Source organism: Nelumbo lutea, chromosome 1 (assembly GCF_056320005.1).
Source record: "Nelumbo lutea isolate HS-2025 chromosome 1, American lotus-T2T, whole genome shotgun sequence".
Lineage (NCBI taxonomy): Eukaryota > Viridiplantae > Streptophyta > Magnoliopsida > Proteales > Nelumbonaceae > Nelumbo > Nelumbo lutea.
Window position 1 is genome coordinate 44,527,527 of NC_142684.1, and position 24,335 is coordinate 44,551,861.

Sequence of the window (24,335 nt, forward strand, 5' to 3'; positions counted from 1 at the left end):
TTTGGATGAAAAAACAAAAAAAAAGTTGATTTCAATAATGACAGAAGTCTAAAAATAGTAAGAAAATGTTAAATGGTAAACGAAAGCACATGTGCTTATTCCAGGTGTTCTCTCTACACAACCATATATCCCAAGTCCCAAGACAAATTCATCACCTTAGGTTTATATTGTGTAGAAGAAATAATTGCATGTACACAACTTTAAATAATACAATGAACAAATGAGAGAAGCTGAAGATTCAAGGATGCTCGTGTTACTACCAATAAGATACACGTATACCTTTCAGAAAACCATGGGAGTGAACCTTGAACCTGATTCTGAGATTTGGAAATATTGTTTGCCACTTTGCCCAATAACAAAACCTCTTCAATTAGGAAGTAAAAAAATGTTGGACATTGTAAATCTCAAGGTTTCCTCAAGGCAGAAGCTGCACCCATAACAATTGCCAAGACAAGTCCAAGACCAGCACCAAGGGATGCACCTACAGCTGCAGATGTCATGGAATTTCCCTTGCTCTGAGCAACTCGATTTGCATCTCCTGCCATTGCCTGTTCTCTTGCTAATTCTAGCAAGAGCTGGTCCCTAGCAAGTTCCTGCATGGAAAGGAGAATTTTAAAATCACATCAAGTGCTTACAAAGTTGGATCAGCTCAAGTACCAAACAGTTTTGATTGTATGGAAAAGTGGACCACAAGGATACTAGTGGGCAAGGTACACCTAACAGAGAGGTGTCTTTGACCCAATAATTGATCATTCTCAACAAGGACATCTAAACCATTACATGATCTGGCAGGTTTGTCATATTCAAGTAAGAATTAAGATTTAAAATGATACAGAAAAGAGCCCATCAAATAAATCACTTCGCAAGTTCAAATATTAACTAATCATTTTTGTCCATCATGTTGCCTCTGAGAGATAGATTCCTTCTGAACATTGTCTCATTACAAGTCCATCAAAGTCATGTCAATGTGGGCCCACTCAACTTTGCACCAATTAGCAGTCAAACAAACATTGCAAGATCAAGTGTATTTGGATGAGCATGCTTTGGTTTGCATGGTTTGCAGATCAAATACATCATCAAGCAAATACCTTTACCTGGAATGAAGCTTCCTCTTGGCTCCGAAGCACACGGTGTACGAGTTGACAAAGAGCAGTCACACCCTCCTCAGGCAGAACTGTAGCTTTCTTTTGGAAAGGCATCCGTACAATATTAATGGGGGCAAGAATGATCTTTTGGGTGGCTGTCTTTCCTTTGTCTCCGTCATCCATAGTTCCCCATGATTGGGGAGTAATTGCAGCACTGGGTGTTACGTAAGGACAGGAATTAATAACTTCTGTGGTGCTTGGAGAAGTTTGATATGCATGTAGGACAGCATTAATTGCTGCTTTTTGCTGGTGTGCACTGACAGAGAATTTGTTTGTAATAGCAAGGACCCAAGGGATTCCAAGTGCTTTGGCTTCATTTAATAGCAAAGAAAGAGCTGGTTGTGGCTGTGAATTTGGTTGATGGTACCGTGGTATCCTGTGTGACAGGTTATGCACAAGAACAACTAGATCAGTCTTCTTGCTAAGATCTCGAATTCCCATCCACAGTTCATCCCTGAAACGAGCGGCCTCGAAACTCAAGTCCTGTAGCAAGTGTAAAGAAAATAGAATTTTGAAAACTTAAAAACCAAAAATATTTGAAATGATTACCACAACATATAACAGGAAACCATAGTGGTGTTTTTTGGGACAAGACAGTGGGATTCATGTAAACCCTTTTGAACATGGGATGCATGAATACATGGTTGAAGCATTGTGAAAAAAGAATGTGAATACATGTAAACCCTTACAATCCATTATGCTACTGTAAGCAACCTTCGAAACAAGAACAATAATAAATAAACAATAGGAATTATGAAATGAAAGAAGCCAGGTATACACAGCCATTATGCTATCATAAGCAATCTTTACAGCAACATTACAATGACAGTAATAATAATAACATCAGAGGACAAATATAACAATGTTTTAAAAAATGACCCAGAACCGGAACCGTTCTGGCCACCGATTCGACCGTCCAGTCCAAATGGACAGCCCATTCTGACAAAAAAACTAAAGAAATAAAAAAAATAATTAAAATAAAAAAGGTCAAAACCGTTGACTGGGTTGAACAGTTCAACGGTTCGACTGCCTGGGTCAATGGGTCATTGACCGATTCAACGGATTTTGGTCAAGGATCGGGTTTGGGGTAAAACAGAACTGGTTGCCTGGACGGTTCCCGAGCCGAATGGTCTGACCATCCGGGTCAACGGCAGTTCAAAAACGTTGAAATATAATATAACAAGCTAAAATACAAAAAGCATGCCTTTTTTTATGATCATCATCCAAGCCTTATCCTGACTATATGGGGTAGGCTACATGAATCCTGTTTTGCCGGTCTGCTCTATTAATGCCATATCCATTGTTAAATTATTGGCACTTAAATCATTCCTTTCTACTTCTATCAATGTCCTTTTTGGTTTAACCCTTGCCCTTTTATCCTTGTCAACTTGTAACAAATCACTTCTTATGGGTGCTGTTGATGGTCTTCTTTCTATCCACATGGCAAAACCATCTCAATCTACTTTCTCTCATTCTACCACCTATTGGAGCTACTCTTAAGTTCCTATGAATAATTTCACTTTTAATCCTATCCTTTCTAGTTTTTCCATTCATCCACCTCATTATGTGCTTGTCTCATGTCCTTTTTTTTTGGATGAGTAATACAAAAAGTATATGTCATCATCATCATCATCTAAACCTTATCCCAACTCTATTGGGTCAGCTATATGAATTTTCCTCGGTCATTCCATCATGTTTAGTGCCATATCCAATGTTAAATTATTAGTGCTTAAATGATTTCTTACTACTTCAACTTATGTCCTTTTTGGTCTGTCCCTAGCCCTTCTAGTTCTAGCCCCTTCAACTTGCAACCAATTGTTTCTTCATACAGGTGCTGTAGATGGTCTTCTATGCATCAATGTTTTAAAATGTGGAGGCATGACACAACACGTTCCACTACCAAGAGGTGTGAGGCATTAGAGGTGTAAGCCTTTTTAAGAGGGGATGAGGAAGGAGTAATTTTTTTTAATAAAGATCGACAAGACCCCCCCCCCCACAAAGCACAAAAATATAGAACTGGGGTGCATTAAAAAGAGGTTTAGGGTTCGGAGGGCGAAGGCCCCTAGCCAAAGGAGTCTAGGAGCAAAGCCAAACTTTCTTCCCCTCTCTCTTTCCTTCCCTTTTCCTACGTTTCTCCTTTTTTTTCTCTTTTTTCCCTCTAATTTCTTTTCCTATCCTTTCTTCTCGTTTTTTCTTTCTCCTTTTTTTTTGGTCTTTCTGTGCGAGGCATGTGGGAGGCATATGAGGCATGTGGGAGGCATACTCCTTTTTTTTCTCTTTTTTCCCTCTAATTTCTTTTCCTATCCTTTCTTCTCGTTTTTTCTTTCTCCATTTTTTTTGGTCTTTCTGTGCGAGGCATGTGGGAGGCATATGAGGCATGCACCTGTAGCACACCTCATGCAAAAAGCATATGAAGCATATGCCTCTTGCACTTGAGGCATATGCCTCAAAGGCATCAATGACTCTGGCATACACCTGAAGACGTTTTGGGGCGCCTCACTTGGAGGTGTGCCTTCAGGCGTACGCCTCCCACGCCTTTTAAAACTGTTTCCACTGTTGCTACAGTAGTCCGAACCAGTAAGGAGAAGAAAGAGAAGGAGAAGAAGAAGATGAAAGAACTGTCGAACCTGATAGCTAAACCCTATCAGTCGACCTCTTAATAGTGATTAGGCTCTAATTAAAATGTACAAGGACTAAACTGCCCCTACTTAAGTATGGGACAGAGAACCTCTAATAAGACTGCCACATAAGCTCATAACTTAACCAAGGTGAGTTGACTAATCTACCCTTATTCGGCTAACTCTAACACTCCCCCTCAAGCTGGAGAATATATATCATATAATCCCAGCTTGTTACAAATATAGTTCACTCTCCCTGAGCTTAAGGCTTTTGTAAACAAATTTGCCCACTGATCACCTAAGCCTACATGTTCTGTGCTTATCTCTCAAATAAGAACCTTCTCCCTCACAAAGTGGCAATCAATCTCTATGTGCTTTGTTCTCTCATGAAAAACAGGGTTGGATGAGATATGGAGCGCAGCTTGATTGTCACAGTACAACGTCATAGGTTTATCCATGTGGAACCCGATTTCTTGTAGGAAATTCCTCAACCACACTAATTCACATGTAGCGTGTGCCATGGCTCTGTACTCGGCTTCAGCACTGCTTCTAGCCACAATCGCCTGCTTTTACTCTTCCACGTCACAAGATTTCCTCCAAGAAATGTGCAGTAACATGTAGTAGATCTTCTATCAGACACAGAGCCCGCCCAATCTGCATCCGTGTACCCAACTACTTCAAGTTTTCCTCTTGGTTTATACAATAGCCCACGGCCTGGAGCACCCTTCAGATATCTTACAATTCTAAGAACTGCATCCTAGTGAGATATACGAGGGTTCTGCATAAATTGGCTCACCACACTGACTGCAAAGGAGATGTTTGGTCTCGTGATAGTCAAATAGTTCAGCTTCCCCATTAGTCGTCTATACCTTCCAGGATCATCAAATATTTCCCCTGTATCACTGCTCAACTTAACATTTGGTTCCAAAGGAGTCTCAGCCGGTTTTGCACCTAACAGTCCTGTTTCGTCCAATAGATCGAGAACATATTTTCTTTGGCACAGGTTTACACCTTGTCTTGATCTAGCAACTTCTATACCCAAGAAATACTTCAATGTCCCAAGGTCTTTTGTTTGAAAATGATTTTGCAGAAAGACCCTTAGTTTGTCGATCCCCAATTTGTCACTACCAATTATGACAATATCATCCACATAGACCACTAATAAAATCTTTCCAGCTTCTGAGTCATAGCTGAACACTGAATGATCAACCTGGCATTGTTTCATTCAAAAATTCTTCACCACTTCACTAAACTTCCCGAACCAAGCACGAGGCGATTGTTTCAACCCATAAATTGCCTTTTTCAGTCTGCACACCTTACCAGCCTCCCCCTGAGCAACAAACCCAGGTGGTTGCTCCATATATACCTCCTCTATAAGGTCACCATGAAGGAGGCATTTTTTATGTCAAGTTGAAATAGGGGCCAATCATACATAACTGCCAGGGAAATTAACACACGGACAAAGCTAATCTTAGCCACTGGAGAGAAGGTCTCCATATAGTCCGCTCCATACAACTGTGAATAACCTTTAGCAACAAGTCAGGCTTTCAGACGCTCCACACTACCATCTGGAAAGTATTTAACAGTATACACTCATTTACAACCCACAACATGCTTACCAGGAGGAAGAGTAGTGAGCTCCCACGTGTGAGTATGCTGAGGAGCAGAGAGTTCCTCCTCCATTGCCTGCCTCCACCCAGGTGAACTAAGAGCCTCTTGGACATTGTTAGGTATGGAAATAGATGACAATAGTGAAACAAACTGGTGATGTGAGGCGGAAAGGCAAGATACTGAAACAAAATTGGAAATGGGATGGAGAGTAGAACTATGTTTACTTTTCCATAAGGCAACGGGTAGATCAAGTCCTGAGGGTTCAGCAACAAGAGCAAATAGGATCCGCGGACAAGGTAGAAGCTGGAGGGGCCGGTGTCGTTCGACGTGTATACACTTTCCGAATTGGTGGTCGTTCAGTAGGGTTCTGCACTGGATGAGGTGACGAGTCAACTCCAACAAGAACACCCGGAACAGGATCACTAACCGGAAGAGGAAGAGGAAGTAAAGGTGGAGACGAAGATGCTTCAGTTCCTGAGAAGAAGGGAACAGACTCAAAAAAGGTGACATCAGGACAGACATAGCACTTCCGAGTAATGGGATTGTAACACTTGTATCCTTTTTGAATCCGAGAGTAGCCAAGAAAGACACTTAATGAAGCGTGCATCCAACTTGTCTATTCCAAGACTCAGATTGTGAACAAAGCACACACAGCCAAAGATACGAGGTGTTAATGGAAAGGGAGACAAGGTGGGGAACAAGATAGAGAAGGGAGACCGACCATGAAGAATAAAGGAGGGCATTTGATTAATGAGGAAACACGCAGTAAGTACAGCATCACTCCAAAACCGTTTAGAAACACTCATATGATGAAGAATAGACCGAGCCGTTTCAAGAAGATGACGATTCTTCCGTTCGGCCACCCCATTTTGTTGAGTGGATGCACATGAAGTTTGATGAATGATGCCATGCTGTTCTAAATACTGTTGAAAGGAAGTAAGAAAATATTCACGACCATTATCTGAACGAAGAACTTTGATTGGAACACCAAATTGTGTACGTATTTCAGCATGGAATTTTTTAAAAATGGAAAATAAGTCACTCCTTTTTTTCATTAATAAATCCATGTCATTCTTGAACAATCATCAATAAAAGTGACAAAATACTTGTAACTATTATAAGATTCTATTTTGATCGGGCCCCAAACATCTGAATGAACCAAAGCAAAAGGATTCAACATACGACTTTCAACTCTAGGACTGAAGGAAACACGACGATGTTTCCCAAACTGACACGACTCACACTGTAACACTGACAAATGACTCAAAGACGGAACTAGTATCTTGAGTGCCTTGAGAGAAGGATGTCCCAGTCGACAATGCCACTGTAGAGGAGTGAGTGAAGTCTGAAGTGCAACTGACGATCCACCACCGTCAAGATAATACAATCCACCAGCTTCATGCCCCCCACCAATCTTCTTCCCCGTCCTGAGATCCTAAAAAACACAAGAGGAAGGGAAAAAAGTAACAGAACAGTTAAGAGTCTTGGTTAATTTACTAACAGACATAAGATTGAATGGAAACTTAGGGACATATAGAACAGATGATAAAGAAAGAAAAGCCATGTCAACATTGACAACACCACAAATGGGAGAGGAGGAACCATTAGCAAGGGTAACAGTTTGAGATGTGGAAGTTTCAGAGAGAGAAGAGAACACACCTAGAGTCCCAGTCATGTGATCAGAGGTTCCAGAGTCAATAATCCAATGAGAGGTTTTAGATGACAGGCAAGCTATACCCGAGTGGGCAAGAGTAGCAATAGTGTGCTATGAAGTGGACTGAAGGAACCGCTCATACTCATCATGCGGTACACTCACCATCTCCCTTCCGGAAACAGATGTAGATGTGGAAGGAGTTAGGTCTGCCTGTTGATTATCACTGACATCAACCCCACCAGCAACAGCATGATTGGCCCATTTAGAGGGAGGGCGGCCATGGAGATCATAACAGAAATTTACCGAATGTCCTTCCCTGCCACAGTGGGTACACTTCCTTGTAGAGCTGCCTTTTTCTTTGCCACGGCCTCCCCCTGAGTTACGACCACCACCACGGCCAAATATGGAACCACCACGACCTCCTCGGGAGGCATGTCCTCCCCCTTTCGTACCACGTCCACCTCCTCTGGCTGTCACAAAAGTTGAAATATCAGACTGTGTGGGATTCTTTGTCTGTCCCAAAGAAATCCTGCGAAGCTGAGCAAACACTTCCTCAAGTGTAGGAAGGGTAGAGCCCCCCAATATTTGGGCCCTAACTGGTTCATACTCTGATTTCAACCCCACTAAGAACCTTGTGACATCTAGTTGTTCCCTCTGTTGTTGCTGAACCTTAACATCTGGAGTGAGGATGATAGACATTGTGTTCATTTTTGAGGTTCTTCATACTAGCATAATACTCTTCTAGGGTTTTATTTCCTTGTTATAGACCAAAGTACTCCTGATAGAGCTGATATACCCTTATAGTATTATCTTGCCCAGAATACAGTTTCTTGGCATGTTCCCATATGTCCTTAGCTGTATCTAAGAACATGAAGTCGGCACTTATTTTGGGTTCCATACTGTTCCATAGCCATGTCATGATTTGAGCATCCTCTTGTTCCCAATCATCAAACCCTAGAGAGTCAGCCGGTGGTTTATCTTCTTTCACATGCTTCACTTTTCTCTTTGCCTTGAGAAAAACTTCCACCGACTTGGCCCATGGAACATAGTTCTCACCATTCAATTGAATTGAGGTCATCTGTACACCTATATAGTCAGAGGAAACCACCACACTAGGTTTCTGATCACTACAGCCATCTCCCATTGCTGCCATGATACTCCTTCAATCCTGCCTCTAATCTGACTTCCCAATCACCAACTAAGTGCTGCTGTCAAGAGTTTGATGTTCCAGAACCTACAGCAGTCCCTAAACACAATGATAGATACACACGCCTTTGTTCTTATCCACACCACTACTGATTTCACAAAAAACACAGACTACACCGACATTAATTCAGCACTTACTAACCACATGCAAGCTCTCTTACAACTACTCAACAGAGTTTGTGCATCACAAGCACCACCACACAGCCATAGCTGTCACACACAATACAGACCTGCTTTAACACTTTTAAGAGGGCACCACAAGACCAACAAGAACTCAACTAGTACCATTGCATTACACCTTGCACCATTCAGCCACCTACAGTAGCCCCTACACCATTCGGCCACCAACAGCAGCCATTACACCATTTGGTCACTGTAAACACAGCCTGTTCTTGGAATTTTTCCAAGAACCAGGGCAACAACCAACCTAGTTCTCTAGGTTCTGATCAGTCCTCTCAAGTTCTTGAAGATTTTCAACCCAGAAATACCAACAGCACAAAGAGAAGAGATAACCAACCTTCGTTTGAGAGCTTCAGCCAACCATTCACTGCTGAAGTTGTTTTCTTAGGAAAGGAGGTTCTGTGCACCAGAAAAAAAAAAAGAAGAGCTGAGATGTTTCAGGCCTGGGACGAACCACTTTTCTCCATTGACAGCCCAGAGAAGAAAAGGAGAGAACTGAAGCACAAACTGAAGTTGTCACGAACTGAAACAGGTCACAAACATTGCTCTGATACCATGTTTCTACTGTTGCTACAGTAGTCCGAACCAGTAAGGAGAAGAAGAAGAAGATGAAAGAACTGTCGAACCTGATAGCTAAACCCTATCAGTCGACCTCTTAATAGTGATTAGGCTCTAATTAAAGCGTACAAGGACTAAACTGCCCCTACTTAAGTATGGGACAAAGAACCTCTAATAAGACTTCCGCATAAGCTCATAACTTAACCAACGTGAGTTGACTAATCTACCCTTATTCGGCTAACTCTAACGAAAACAATGCTATGTATATGACCAGATCACCTTAGTATACTTTCTCTCATTTTATTACCTATTGGAGCTACTCCTAGGTTGATTAATGACTTCAATTTTGGCTCTATTCTAGTTTTTCCACACATCATCCATCTCAAAATACACAATTTTGCGACAATCATTTTTTGGACATGTTTCTTCAATGACCAACACTCTACTCCATACAGCATTGCTGGTCTTATCAACTGTTTCATAGAATTTTCCTTTTGACCTGAGTGGTATTCACCTATCACATAAGGCTCCGATTTACCCTTCCATTTTACGCGACATCCTCATCAATCTCTCCCTTGTTATGAGTCAATGAACCAAGGTAACATTGAGTTATCTCTTGATCTCCAACCATCATCATCATCATTACCCTTATCATTAATAATTACTATGTTATTAAATTTGCATAGCATTGTTTTATAAGTTTTTTTTTCCAGAATCATGTCTTTCCAGCATCATAGTCGAACCCTAAATCAATACTTGTACAAATTATATTGATTTTTCTAAAAATTAGGGTATATACATAGACATTTTAGTCCCATTAATTTTCAATGGATATTAATTGTCTTGATGTCGTACAATTTATATAAACCATTAAATTAGGCTTTTTAATATTATTTAAAAATTGTGTATGTATACTATGTGCATCGGGCAATACATTCAGATTTTTAATATTATTTAATATCACTCCTTCTCTCTAATTACTACCTATAACCCCCATAATTACTCCTCTCTAATAACTCCAATAATTACTCCCACTCTTTCAATAACTCCTATATTTAATGCTATGTTTAATATCTCTAATCAATAATTGAATTTAAAAGTTAAAACATGCCACTAAATACACCTTAAAGCATTAAACTAGCTATGAAAACTATGGCCCCATTTGGCGCGTCTTTTCGTGCGGTCTATCAGCTATTTGCAAGCCCGACAAACCGCGATTCGGTCTTTTACCATTTGGTTTGTGACATATCTAGCCGCCAAAAAGACACGAGAAGCCCAAATCAAGCGATTTTCAGGAAGCTCCAAATTTGCGCTTTTTTTTTTTCTATTCGTCTTCGCACGAAAAGACACACAAAAAGACACACCTTAACCAAATGGGAGATCTTAATGCAAAAGCTAATGCGTCTTTTGACTGTTAGAGCTACCAAAAGATCTTCCCAAAAAGACTTGCCATACGGCCCCTACAAATAGGAGGATTTGAACCCTGGTTATTAGCATGTAAAATCACAAATCCGCTATTAAGCCATGCTATAGTTGCTTGTTATAAACTTATGCATTTTTGTTCTTAACTAACTTTTTTTTTTCTTAAGGAATTTTTTGGCAATGAATACTAAAATTGATTATTAAAATTTATATACTAATAAATATTAACACAAATTATATTGATTTATGAAAATTAAGATTTATAAATATAAATTTTAGTTCTTCCATTATTCTTCAATGGTTACCATTGTGCCCTAATATCATACAATTTAGATAAACCCTTGAAATATGGTTTTTTATGTTTTTTAAGCAAGTCATTTATAATTATATAAAACTTATACCTATTGGTACTAATATTTATTTTTAAGATTTTATTTGAGTTTACTAGTGTATCCATGTGTATCTAAAGCATATCCCAATATGTCTTTTAAAATTGCCTTACCGATACATCTTGCATTTCTGATACTTTGAACCAACTGCTTTTTTTTTCTTCCATTCCTTGCTTTTCTTTTGATTACATGATTTGAGTTGAAACTGTATGAAAAATATTGATAAAAAAATGTATTGAATATACATCTTGTGTGTATCAGTTGATTTAGTCAATGTTGACCAAAATTTATGACACATTGACTGATAATTTTGTATTTTAAAATTTACCTTAATATTTTGTCATTGGGTCTTGATAACGAAATAAGTTGTAGAGATATAGAGCAATAATGATCATTGTGGTCCCCACTGCTGCATGTTTGTTTTATGTTATTTATGTTTGCTGTTAGTATGCTAGTTATGTTAGTTATATCAGTTTCTGTTAGTTGCTTGTTTATGTAAGCAGTAGGGCATTAGTGGAACTTTACTATGTTTTAAATTGCTAACATATAAATAGCTGAGTGGGGCGGCAACTCTATTGATCCACACTCTTTCTCTAACCTCTCTGCTTTGTTTTCTTCTCCTTCTATTCTTTGTTCTTTCTTATTGAATCTACACTAGAAGTTAGACTGATTACAGTCTTTATTAGACAACTTGGTATCAGAGCCAACCTAGGGTTTCTCATGTGTGTCTGATCCAGCCAACTGCATGAGAACTTCCTAGGGCTGGAAGTTTAACAAGATTGATCCATTGGCTGATTCTTGGAGGTTACTGGAAGAGTGCAGCAAATGCCCAAGGGCTTGTAGAGTCTTGGAGAGTGTCTGATAATCAGGAAGAATCAGAGAAGAACAAGAAAGTTCAAGACTAGGGTCCAGTCTAGGATTGGAAGTGGCAATAAGCTTTTTTTGGGAACCGAGTAAAAGACTTAAAGGAAGGTGTTTTGGAGGCTGGAAACATGACTGAAAACACTTTTCAAATCACCACTGTCAAATTTGATGGCTCCAATTACTTGGAATGGACTCGGTCAGCTATGATGGCCATTGGGGGTGGAGGGAAATTAGGCTATGTAAACGGGGATGTAAAGAAACCAGCCAAGGAAGACCCATCATATGCCAAATGAGTCCAAGAAAACTATTTGGTCATGACTTAGCTGTATAATTCTATGCAGCCACACATTAGCCGAAACTACTTAGGAAAAAACTGCTAAGCATATTTGGGAAATCATGAAGGAAACCTACTCCCAGCCACTTAATGTTGCTACGGCCTATGAACTGAAATGTGAAGTAAATAATCTCAAGCAAGGAGAAACCAATCTCGGTTTACTTCTCTACCTTGAAATCTTTATGGCATGAAATTGATCACCTAGAAACAATTGAGTGGGAAAATCAGAAGGATGCAAAAAACATATAGAAAATAGATTGAAACCAATAGGGTTTTTGAATTCCTAGCTGGTTTGAATTCAGAATATGATATTGTGAGGCAACTCGTCCTCACCAGAGAGAGTGTGAGCTTGTCTCAAGCCTATTCTTTAGTGCACAATGAAGAAAGTAGGAGAAAGGTTATGTTGCAATTTCAGCTTATGGAATCAGCTTTAGCAGCAATGAAACCAAAGTTTAGGGGTGACAAGGAAAGGGTCATAAAGAAGGAAGATAAGAGGGAGTAAGTTTGTCGTCATTACAAGAAGCCAAAGCATACCAAGGACACTTGTTGGAAGTTATATCCACATCTAATCCCAGCAAAGCTCAGAAACAAAAAGGGGAATGCCAATGTGGCCATTACTACTGATGATGCATCCTCCTATAGCACAAGAGACACATCCCTAGACACTTTAGCTACTGCCCGAGCTGCTTTGTCTCAGTTGGAAAGTGAAGTTGGCTCTTCAACACCCTCATCTCAGCCACCAGTTACATCTGCTACTCCTACTTCAGCCTTTGGTCATTCAGGTACAAGGGCTTTAGCATATCATGCTTCAGCCCCAAGTAACAATGGACCTTGTTGAGTTATATATTCAACTGCCTCTGACCAAATGGCAGGCCTATCCTCTCTATTTACTACTTATTGCTTATCCTCTGGCAGAGACAAAGTGTCCATTGCTTATGGCTTCCTTGTTCCCATCTCTGGCAAGGGAGACATTAGATTGTCCGATGCCATCTCCTTGTCCTCAGTTTTGCATGTTCCTAAACTTAGTACTAACCTGCTTTTAGTTAGTAACATCACTAAAAATCAAAACTATTCAATTACTTTTTTTCCTAATCAGTGTGTTTTTTTAGGATTTAGAGACAAGGATGGTGATTAGGATTGGTTGTGAGACGAATGGAATCTACCTACTTGGAGGGCATCCACATGGGAAAGATAAAGAAGTTAAGAGGTCATTTGTTTCTCAATCTAAGAGTTAGATTATGCTTTGGCATAATTGGTTAGGTCATTTGTCATTAAGGTCTTTGTAAAATCCATTTCCTAGTTTGTTTGAGTCAGTCCAAATGTTTAATTTAAAATGTGAGAATTGTGAATTTGCAAAGCATTGTAGAACAACCTATTCTTTGAGCAATAAAAGAAGTATTGTTCCTTTTGAAACTGTGCATACTAATGTTTGAGGAACATACCACATTACTACTATGGGGGGATACAGATATTTTCTATTGTTTGTTGATGACTATACTCGTTTCTCATGGGTTTATCTTATGCACTCTTGAGATGAGGTTCCTACCTTGACTTAGACTTTCCATTAGATGGTTCTGACCCAATTTGGAGTCAAAATCAAAATTTTCAAATCCGATAATGCTAAAGAGTATTTTGCAAAACCTTTGGCTTCATATTTCCTTGACCATGGGGTTATCCATCAGAGCACATATGTCCCCCGTACACATCAGCAAAATGGGGTTGCTAAGAGGAAGAATAGGCATATATTGGGGGTGATTAGAAGCATTATGCTAAACTCTAATGCTCCTATACATTTCTAAGGGGATGCTATCCATACAGCTATGTATCTCATCAACTGAGTTCAGTTTATTCTCAAGGGGAGAGTAGTGAGATGGGTTCTCCTGCATCAAAAGTTCCATTACTTGCCCCAATCACTAAAGAGGAGAGGAAGATTGTCAAAAGTGTAGGGATTTGAGAGTGTTTCACACGCAGTGGAGGCAGGTTGATTTCGGTCCTCAACAGTGTAGACTGACTCCAGTTTCCTTTGCAGCTCTAGATCCAGGTACCACAACTCCTTTACCTCCCACTACAGATGAGATACCTCATATTCTTGAGCCTCCTCTGCCTCCTTTGGATGATCTTGATCTTCCAATTGCAGTCCATAAAGGGAAGCGTTGTTGTACTTCATCTACAACGCATTATATTTCTCAGTTTCTTTTTTATGATCATCTGTCTCCATTCTATAAGTCTTTTTTGCATCTACTAATGCTATTTCCATCTCCAGGACAATGTAGGAAGGCTTGTCGGTACCTGAATGGAAGGATGCAATGAAGGTAGAAATAAATGCCTTTCTCAAAAACAATACATGGGAGTTAGTTGATTAGTCTGAAGGGAAGAAACCAATTGCATGTAGATGGGTGTTTCTAGTGAAACATAATGTTGATGGCTTTGTTGAGAGGTAAAAGGCCAGATTAGTTGCAAAGGGGTTTACACAAAACTTATGGCATAGACTATTTTTGGAGACTTTTGCACCAATAGCCAAGATCAACGCTATCAGGGTTTCACTGTCTATTGTGGCAAATCTCTCATGGCCACTATTCCAGATAGATGTTAAAAATACCTTCCCCAATGATGATTTGCAATAGGTGTACATGGAGTTACCCCCTGAATTCTATGGTATAGAAGCAAGGAAGGTCTCTTGGTTGAATAAAGTTTTATATGGACTAAAACAGTCTCCAAGAGTTTGGTTTGATAGATTTAGACTGGCTCGTAAAAAATTTGGCTATGTGCAAGCTCAATCAGATCACACCCTTTTCATTAAGAAAAATGACTCATCTTTGACTCTACTTGTTGTATATGCGGATGATATTGTGGTGACAAGGAGTGATACCTGTGAGACTGACTCCCTTAACTCCTAAGCAACTACTTCACCAATAGTTGGTAAGCTAGGAAGCTAGGTATTAAACCTACTAACACACCTATTAAACAAAACCATAAAATAAGTGCAGAAGGTGGAGAGCCCCTTGAAGACAAGGTTACGTTTCAGCAGTTGGTTGGGAAAATTCTTTATCTTTGCCTCACATGACTAGCCATTTCTTATGCAGTCAGTGTTGTTAGCCAATATATGCTTCCCCCATAACCACTCACCTTCTTGTAGTTGAAAGGATACTTGCCTACTTGAAGAGATGTCCAAACAGAGGCATACTCTTCAAAAATAATGGTCACATGAAGACAGAAGCTTACACAGATGTTGATTAGGCTAGGAGGGTTGATGACAAGAGATCTATCTCTGGGTATTGTGCTTTTGTAGGAGGAAATCTTGTTTCTTGGAGAAGAAACAAAATGTTGTTGCTTGTTCCAAAGCTGAAGTCGAATATAGATCCGTGGTTAATGGTGTGGCTTAAGTGTTATAGTTGAGATCCTTATTTGCAGAACTGGGCAAAATGTTTTAAAACACACAGACGTGACGCAAGGCGTTCCACTACCTAGAGGCATGAGGGTAGTTCAGAACGTAAGAGGCATAAGTCTCCCAAACACAAGGAGGCGTACGCATACTTAAGAGGGAGGGATAAGAAGGAGGAAGGAGGATCTCATTTTTCTTTATTTTTAATAAAAATCATTTATATTAAGAAGAATGAAGATGCATAGCATTAGTTAAAAGGGGGCCTTAGCCCCCGACCCACTTTCTTTCCCCTTATCTTTTCTTTCCTTCCCTTTTCTTTTATTTTCTTTCTTTTTCTCTTGTTTTTTCTTCTCTTTCTCTTTCTTTTTCTTTCCCTTCCCTTTCTTTTCTTTTCCTTTCCTTTCCTTTCCTTTTTTTTTCTTTTTTCTTTCTTTTTTGTTTTTTTTTCTATCCTTGTACATAAGGTGTGCTTGAGGCATACACCTCTAACATGCCACATGAAAAAAGCGTATGAGGCATACGCCTCTTTCACCTGAGGTGTACACCTTAGAGGTAGTTAAAGTACTTGAGAATCGAGAAGAAGAGGAGGAGAACAAGAGTTTGTCGAAGAAATCAGATGCGTTACTGTTCACACCTGAAGAGCCTTTCTTAACATTTTAAGAAAATTACAAATGGGCCCTTGAATAGGTGGCCAAATACAAAAAATGACGAAAGGACATAAATGCCCTTATATTCTCAACACTCCCCCTCAAGTTGAGCATAGATATTTGTCATGCCAAGCTTGTTCAAATTGTTGTCAAGCTTTGATTTGGAGACAACTTTAGTAAGACAATCGGCCAATTGATCTTCAGACCTCACAAAAGTTAAACAAATCTCTCCACTGGCAACTCTTTCTTTAATGAAATGTCGATCAACCTCTATATGCTTTGTACGATCATGTTGAACAAGATTGTGGGCTATTTTATGGCTGCTTGATTATCACAATATAATATCAATTTGGAGTATCAATTTGCACTCCCATTTCTGTTAACAAGTTCTTCAGCCATAACAATTCAGAAACTCCATGAGCCATAGCTCTGTACTCTACTTCTGCACTAGATCGAGCCACAACTGATTGTTTCTTACTTCTCCAAGATACAACATTACCACCCACCAAGGTACAATAGCCAGAAGTAGACCACCTATCATCAATAGAACCTACCTAATCAGCATCAGAATAAGCCTATACCTTGAGATGCCCATGATTAGAATACAACATCCCTTTTCCTGGACATCCTTTTAAACAAGCTAGTATTCTATTCACTACTTGCATATGAGATGATCTTGTAAATATATTGGCTAACCACACTCATAGTATATGATATATTTGGTCTAATCAAACACAAATAGAGAAAGCGATCGACAAGTGTTTGATACACAGCTTTGTTAGGAAGGACATCTCCATCATCAACTCCCAACTTATGATTGGGATCAATTGGAGTTTCAGTTGGTTTACAATCCAATTTCCCTACTTCCTGAAGCAGATCAAGGACATATTTCCTCTGACAAATATAAATGCCCCTCTTTGATCTTGCGACCTCAATCCCTAGGAAATACCAAAGATTTCCAAGATCTTTAATTTCAAATTCAGTAGCAAGAAAAGACTCTAGTTCATCAATTCCAAAGATATCATCCCCCGTGATAACAATGTCATCAACATAGTCACTTTTCCATTCGCTCTCCTGATAAACAAGGTATGGTCAGCTTGAGATTGAGAAAAAGCCAATTTTTAAGATAGCTTTTTTTAATCTGTCAAACCAAGCTCTAGGGGACTGTTAAAGGCCATCAAGGGATTTTTTCAAACGACAAACCTTTCCTTCACTCCCAGGGATGTTCACTCCAAGAGGAAGTTCCATGTAGACTTCTTCCTGAAGGTCGCCATTAAGGAATGCATTCTTAACATCCATCTGATACAATGGCCAAGAATAATGGGCAGTAAGAGATATGATAACTCGAATTGAGTTCATCTTGGCTACTGGAGCAAAGGTTTCCTGATAATCAATGCCGTAAGGTTGAGTGTACCCTTTTGCCACAAGTCAAGCTTTATACCTTTCAATTGAGCCATCAGCTTTATTCTTCACTGTGTAAACCCACTTACATCCAACAAGAACTTTACCCACTAGAAGAGAAACAATTTCACATGTCTGATTTTTCTCAAGCACCTCCATTTCCTGGTTCATAGCATCCTTCCAATGAGGGAACTGCACTGCCTCAGTAACATTGTGAGGGATAAAAACAGAAGCAATGGAAGAGATATAGACACAATAAGAAGGAGATAAGGTACTATAAGAGGCATATTTTGAGATAGGATATTTAGCACATGTCCCTTTAGATTTACGAACAGCAATAGGAAGGTTAAAGTCAGAAACCACACTAGGAGGCTCAATAACAAGTTCACCACAAGTATTAGAAACAAGAAGAGGTTCAAAATCCAGATTACCTGAGTCCAGGAAGTCAGATTGTAATGGATATTCAATCTCTTGAGTCATCCTCTTTTTTTGTCTAACGAACCACTGGTGCGAAGACCGAGGAATAGTAGGAGGCACAGGAGGAGTATTACTATCACCACAAGGAGGAAGAGGAGAAGGAGAAGGATCGACAATACCAATTACAGCTAGAGCAGGAATCGGCATACAAAAAGGAGTCCGATCTTCACTAGCATTATCCCCCTGAAGAGAAGGACGAGAAGACGAAAAGAAGGGAGTAGACTTAAAGAATGTAACATATTTGGACATGTACCTTTTTCCAGAGCGAGGGTCATAACAACGGTACCCTTTTTGGACTGAAGAATATCCCAAGAAGACACACTTAATAGACTTTGGATCAAATTTCAACCTAGAAGGACTCATGTCATTGACGAAACAGACGCACCCAAAAACCTTAGGAGGAAGATGAAAGGTATCCTAATCAAGAAAAAGAAGCTGATGAGGAGACTGAAGATGAAGGGTCCACGAAGGATGTGTATTAATAAAATATACAGTTGTTTGTACAACATCCCCCCAAAACCAAGTTGGGACATGCGTCTGGAATAACAATCCCCTTGCAACTTCAACCACATGTCTATTTTTCCTCTTTGATACCCCATTTTGTTGGGGGTATGAGGACATGAACCTTGGTGAATTACTCCTTTCTCTTCAAGGAAAGTTTGTAAGTGCTTCTCAAAGTATTCCTTGGCATTGTCATATCTAATAATCTTAATCTTCTTTTCAAATTGTGTCTCCACCATATTAAAAAAGCCTTTTTATAATTGAAGGAAATTCATCTCGGCTCTTCATCAAATACAGCTAGGTATATCGCGAGTAGTCATCAACAAAGAGAATAAAATATTTATAACCACCCATACATGGAATAGAATAAGGTCCCCAAACATCAGTATGTATTAAATGGAAAGGAACATTACTTCTCTTGTTACTTGCAAAATATGTGGTTCTACATTGATTTGATAATTGATAGACTTCACATTGTAGACCGGAACTAGACAAGGACTCAAACAGACCAAGAAACAAAAATTTCAATGAACCAAAAGACACATGCCCAAGACCATGCCACAATTTCAATTGACCTAGATTTTCATCATGACAGGACTCAGACTGACACATTAACCCAAACTTTGGAGACTAATCAAGAAGATCAACTCCATCAGCTTCATGCCCACTGCCAATCGTCTTCCCCGTACTCAGATCCTAGAAGACACAATAAGATGGAAAGAATGTTACAGAACAATTATAAGACTTTGTAACAGAGCTAACAGATAAGAGATTTCTATGTAGTTATAGGACATGGAGAACTGATTTCAGATAAAGGTTGTTAGTAAGATTAACTTCACCCAAACCCGAGATTGAGGTTTGAGATCCATCACCAATAGTAATCTTATCTTTCCCTGAGAGAATTTTATACGTGGTAAAATAGAAAGGCATACCAGTCATATGATCACTGGCTCCTGTGTCAATTATCCAAGAGCCAGAAGATGAGGCATGACACGCAAGAGCAGTACCTGATTTTGCAAAGGCATTGGAAGGTGTATGTGAACCAGTAGATGTAGGGAACCCACTCTTTTCAAGATGGAGCAAGATGCCTCTCAATTTTTCGATCACATCAGATGTGTCATGAGTAGATGCCTAAGCAGAAGAACTTGCCTCAAGCATGTGAGTCTGAGAATCATGACTAGCTGTAGAAACATGAGCATTTACCTTCTTTTCGATTTTAAACTTCTCAGGCTTTAGGTTGGGGTTTAGTTTCCAACACCTATCCTTGGTGTGCCTTGGCTTCTTGCAAAATTCACAAACTACATCCTCAGGTTCACCAAAACTCCATTTGGGATTTGTAGACACAAGAGCAGTGTGCTCACTGGCAAGAACTTGCATCATGGCAATCCTCCTACTCTCTTCATTCTGCACCAAAGAATATGCCATGGAGAATGACAAAATATCAGCACTAAGGATGTGTTGCCTGGTGAAATCATAAATGGCATTTAGTCCAACAAAAAAATCAAAGACTCGGTTTTTCTCAATGCACTTCCTATATTGTTCAGCACCAATAGGATCCTTCCACTCCAAAGCTTCTAAATGGTCCATTTCTTCCCAAACTAATTGTAAGTAAGAGAAATATATGGCCACCGATTTCTTCCCCTATCGCATATCACATGCTTCTCTTCACAACTGATATACTCTAGCCGTGTTCTTCGCTTGAGAATAAGTTGAAGTTAACCTATCCCAAATGTCCTTAGCTGTTGGAAGGAACATATAGTTGTGGGCAATGTGAGGCTGCATAGAGCATACCAGCCATGACATAACCAGCAAATTATCCTTCTCCCATTTGGAATAATTTGGATCTTCAGGCTTCGGCTTAGCTTCCTCACCGGTAATAAACCCAAGCTTACCTCTTCCTCTGGTTGTGATCTTAGCTGATTGAGACCGTTCAAGAAAATTTGACCATCAAGTTTTGCAGTAGTAATTTGCCCTCCAGCACTGTCATTACTTCCCGGGAGGACATAGGTAGGTATGTACACATCCTTGTGTGAATCCATTGATCACCACCCCTCTAAAAACAATTTTCTTACCAACACCACAATCTCCCAACACTAGCTGAACACCCAAACACTTTTCCTTGAAGGTTAAGCACGAGCTACAACAATAAACAAAAGAAAAGGTGCCGGCGGCAAAATAGGGGAAGAAAAAAATTCCCAAAAATAATTTCAGGGCTCCAAAAAATCTAAGTCTACTTCCTGTAATCTCAGAAAATTACCACACTTCAAACACAAGTGGGTTTAACAGCAACCAGCCCACCATGCGAGCATGCAAGCCCTAAACACCAAATCTGTAATTTTCACCAATTTTCATCTAAAAAATCCAAGAAAGATGTAAAAGAGCTTCAAACCTCCATGAAATATATATCAAAATTCCTTTAAAAATGAGGCACATCAAGAGGTGTCAAAACCGCAAATGAATGCCGCTGACTGTATGGACTGCTGACGTCAACCGGCGGTGTGCTGATGTCAGCAAGTTCATCTCTGATACCAAGTTAAAGTACTTGAGATTCAAGAAGAAGAGGAGGAAAAGAAGAAGAAGAAGATAAAGAAGAGAGGAAGAAGAGTTTGTCTAAGAAATCAGATGTGTTACTGTTCACACCTAAAGAGCCTTTCTTAACATTTTAAGAAAATTACAAATAGGCCCTTGAATAGGAACCCAAATACAAAAAACGACGAAAGGACATAAATGCCTTTACATTCTCAACAAGGTGTCAGTGCCTCTGGCATATGCCTCAGGGCGTTTTGGGTTGCCTCACCTGGCACGCCTATAGGCATACACCTCCCACACCTTTTAAACTAGGAATTGCTTATGAGGAAGCCCCAAATGCCGTATTGTGATAATCAAGCTGCTCTTAACATTGTCCATAATCTGGTACAACATACAAAACTAAACATATTGAAGTGGATCGAAACTATATCAGAGAGAGATTTGCTTTTCAAGAAGTGTCTTCCATATATTGCCTCCGATATGCAACTTGCTGATCTCTTCACTAAGGCAGTTACAAAGACCAAGTTGGAAACAGATTTACGCAAGTTGGGAATGACTAATATCTATTCCCAACTTGAGGGGGAGTGTAGAGATATAGTGCAATAATGATTATTGTGGTCCCCACTACTGCATGTTTGTTTTGTGTTATTTATGTTTGCTGTTAGTATGTTAGTTATGTTAGTTATATCAGTTTCTGTTAGTTGTTTGTTTATGTAAGAAGTAGAGGCATTAGTGGAACTTTACTATGTTTTAAATTGCTAATATATAAATAGCTGAGTGGGGCGGCAATTCTATTGACCCACACTCTTTCTCTAATCTCCCTCCATTTTCTCTTCTCTTCTCCTTCTATTCTCTGTTCTTGTTCTTATTGAATCTACACTAGAAGTTAGATTGATTAGTCTTTATTACACAACTTAAGTCAGCTGACATTTCTTTACTTATTGAACCATGGCTATAGCTACCTTTATTTAGTTTTGAAGAGAACAATTAATGACTACCTGTGAATCCGCCTTCCACTATAACCTTCTCAGAGCAGATAGCCCAGCCCAATCTTGAATCATCCCCCATACAAATAGAGCCTGAATATACCATTGATACAGTCCCCCTCCCCTCCCCCCGGATAATCTTGAAAACCATCCAATATATAGATGGGCAGAAATTTGACCCAAAAAGTTTATTTCATTACAGCCCAAAACACCTGATTTCTAGTTACCCCTTGCATGGCTAACAAATCTGCCAAGCCATTTGCAGATCTGACCCAAGAAAATGTAGTCCACCAATGCATGCTAGCTCCCTCAGGACCTAAAATTACCAGCTTAGATTCCCTTCAACTTCCTGAAACTTAACTGCTTAGGGAGTCTCCAGTCCCTAACAACCCCAAGTATAGGGCAGTTAATCAATCCATTCTTCTGCATTCCAAAAGGGCCTGGATAGGCTGGATTACCGTGTGAGCGTCCATCAAAGTTTAGCTTCAATCTGTTATTTCCAGAGGCTTCCAATCTTTATGAGCTTGACTGATCACTGTGGAGGAGGCTGCAACAACTCCCCAAGTTATCATGACCATCCACCAGAAAATCCTGAAAAATCCTTGAATATTTCCATTTTTTTACCCAATGCACAACCTTTAAACTTATACTTTCAATGATTGCTTCCTTGGACCTGCTAGTCTCTTCGAATATTTAATCCTCCTACTACCTGAGTTCCTGAGTAGTTATCTTTTGCATATTTACAAGTGTGTGATTTATGTTTCTTATAAACACAAAATGACAGTACACGTTGTAAAACTTTTACCAGAAGATCATTTTTGAAGTTTCCAACCATACATTATGGAAACAGGTATTACAGTTGGTTAATATTAGAACTCTTAAAGGGTGAACATATTGAGCATTGCTCATGCAAGCAGTCATTAATGGAGCTTCAGTGACAACTTGGGGAACTGAAAGAAATGCAAAAAGGCAAGAAGAAAATGTTAAATTGAAACTTAGAAAAAGAAAAGCACCTGCAAATTTACACTTGCTGAATCTGTATAACACAAACCACCAGAAATTCCTTCTTGAGTATCAGTGTCTGAACGCACCAACTCAAGATTTATGGTGCTTGTTGGATTGCCCCGACCCATTATCGCATTAAATAGAGAGGTTTTGCCAGCACCCTATAAAAACATAAAATCAGTATATAAAACATTCGTCCCATTAAAATTTTTAATGCATTTTCAATGTTTCATAAAACAAAATGCTCAATACCTCAAGACCAACTAATCTCACTCTACGAGTTCTCACATTAACCTCCTTGAAGACAGTAGTGAAATCACTGGTACAGAATATGACAAAACCACTTAAACCTTCTGGGCAGATGCTTCCTCCCTCATGAAATGACCCTGTACTACAATTCTTACTGGGGTTTATAGACTCTGGATCTAGAGCACATAATAGAGAATCTGACACTATCTGGTGCTTTGGGGGCCGTTTGAGTGGTGCTCCAACTAAGACTCGTATCTTTTGTAAATCAGGTTCTGACCCATGATTTGATGAATAGACTGGAGTTGAAGGTAATGACTCTACTGTAGTTGAACACCTGGATGGAAGAAACACACATAAATAAGGCATATACATGGTTAAATAAACATTTTACTTAGGCTCCCTCAATTCATGAGAAAATTTAGCAAACATCATCATTAAAGTAACTCTTCCATTGGGCATTTCTTTCCCAAGTATTTAAACTTTTGATGGCTCATTCAAGGAAAACCCCAACACAAGGAGAGTTATATGTTCAATATGGACTCTGGGAGTGAGTGCAACCAATCTAGATATCTTAGGATTTGTTTGGGTCGGTCATAGGATTCCACCACATGCCAGTAATAGGCAGGGTCATGTAGGAAAATCCTTAATTGACCTTATTAAAACTTCCATACCTGACTAAACACTTGTATATGTAAATGTATGTGTAGAAACATACACAATGTGATGTACTAGCATTGCAGAGAAAGCACCACAAGAAGCATATTCAGTAAATGGTAAGAAACCCGTGTGAAGTGACTTTTAGGACAGTTTCTTGACAATTTAAATAACAGAACAGATTGAGTTGAAGATTTAATTGGACAAAAAGGCATCCAATTATCTTGGTTTTTCCCAAACTGAATAACTCTCAAGAGGCTTTTAGAACTACCCTGCTTTTCTTTCAGGCATAAATCTGATATATATGATGTAGCGGTGCCTAAATCTGAATATCTGAACCTCTATTTAAATAACTTAGAGCTTAGAAATACTGAGCGAGAGAAGGAGAGATTTAATATTTGAAAATTACCATCAGAAACTGCATATGGGAGATCAACAATCTTAACCCATTTAGCCACTTAATACTCCTATATTTGCATAACCAGAAGAGGGGAGAGAAAGGAGAGAGAGAGAGATCATGCAC

At 39.3% G+C, this 24,335-nt stretch overlaps 1 protein-coding gene across 1 annotated transcript in view; it reads right to left on the bottom strand.

Annotated features, from left to right (window-relative positions):
• LOC148874475 (lipase class 3 family protein) overlaps nucleotides 1–24,335 on the bottom strand; it is an 82,974-nt gene continuing 58,639 nt past the window's right edge. Inside the window, exons 11-14 of the mRNA XM_088965313.1 lie at nucleotides 23,162–23,492; nucleotides 22,918–23,070; nucleotides 1,095–1,628; nucleotides 1–593 (exon numbers count right to left, since the gene is read on the bottom strand). Of these exons, the coding sequence (XP_088821439.1) occupies nucleotides 405–593; nucleotides 1,095–1,628; nucleotides 22,918–23,070; nucleotides 23,162–23,492 (1,207 nt within the window). The 3' untranslated portion in view covers nucleotides 1–404. The remainder of the gene's footprint in view (nucleotides 594–1,094; nucleotides 1,629–22,917; nucleotides 23,071–23,161; nucleotides 23,493–24,335) is intronic.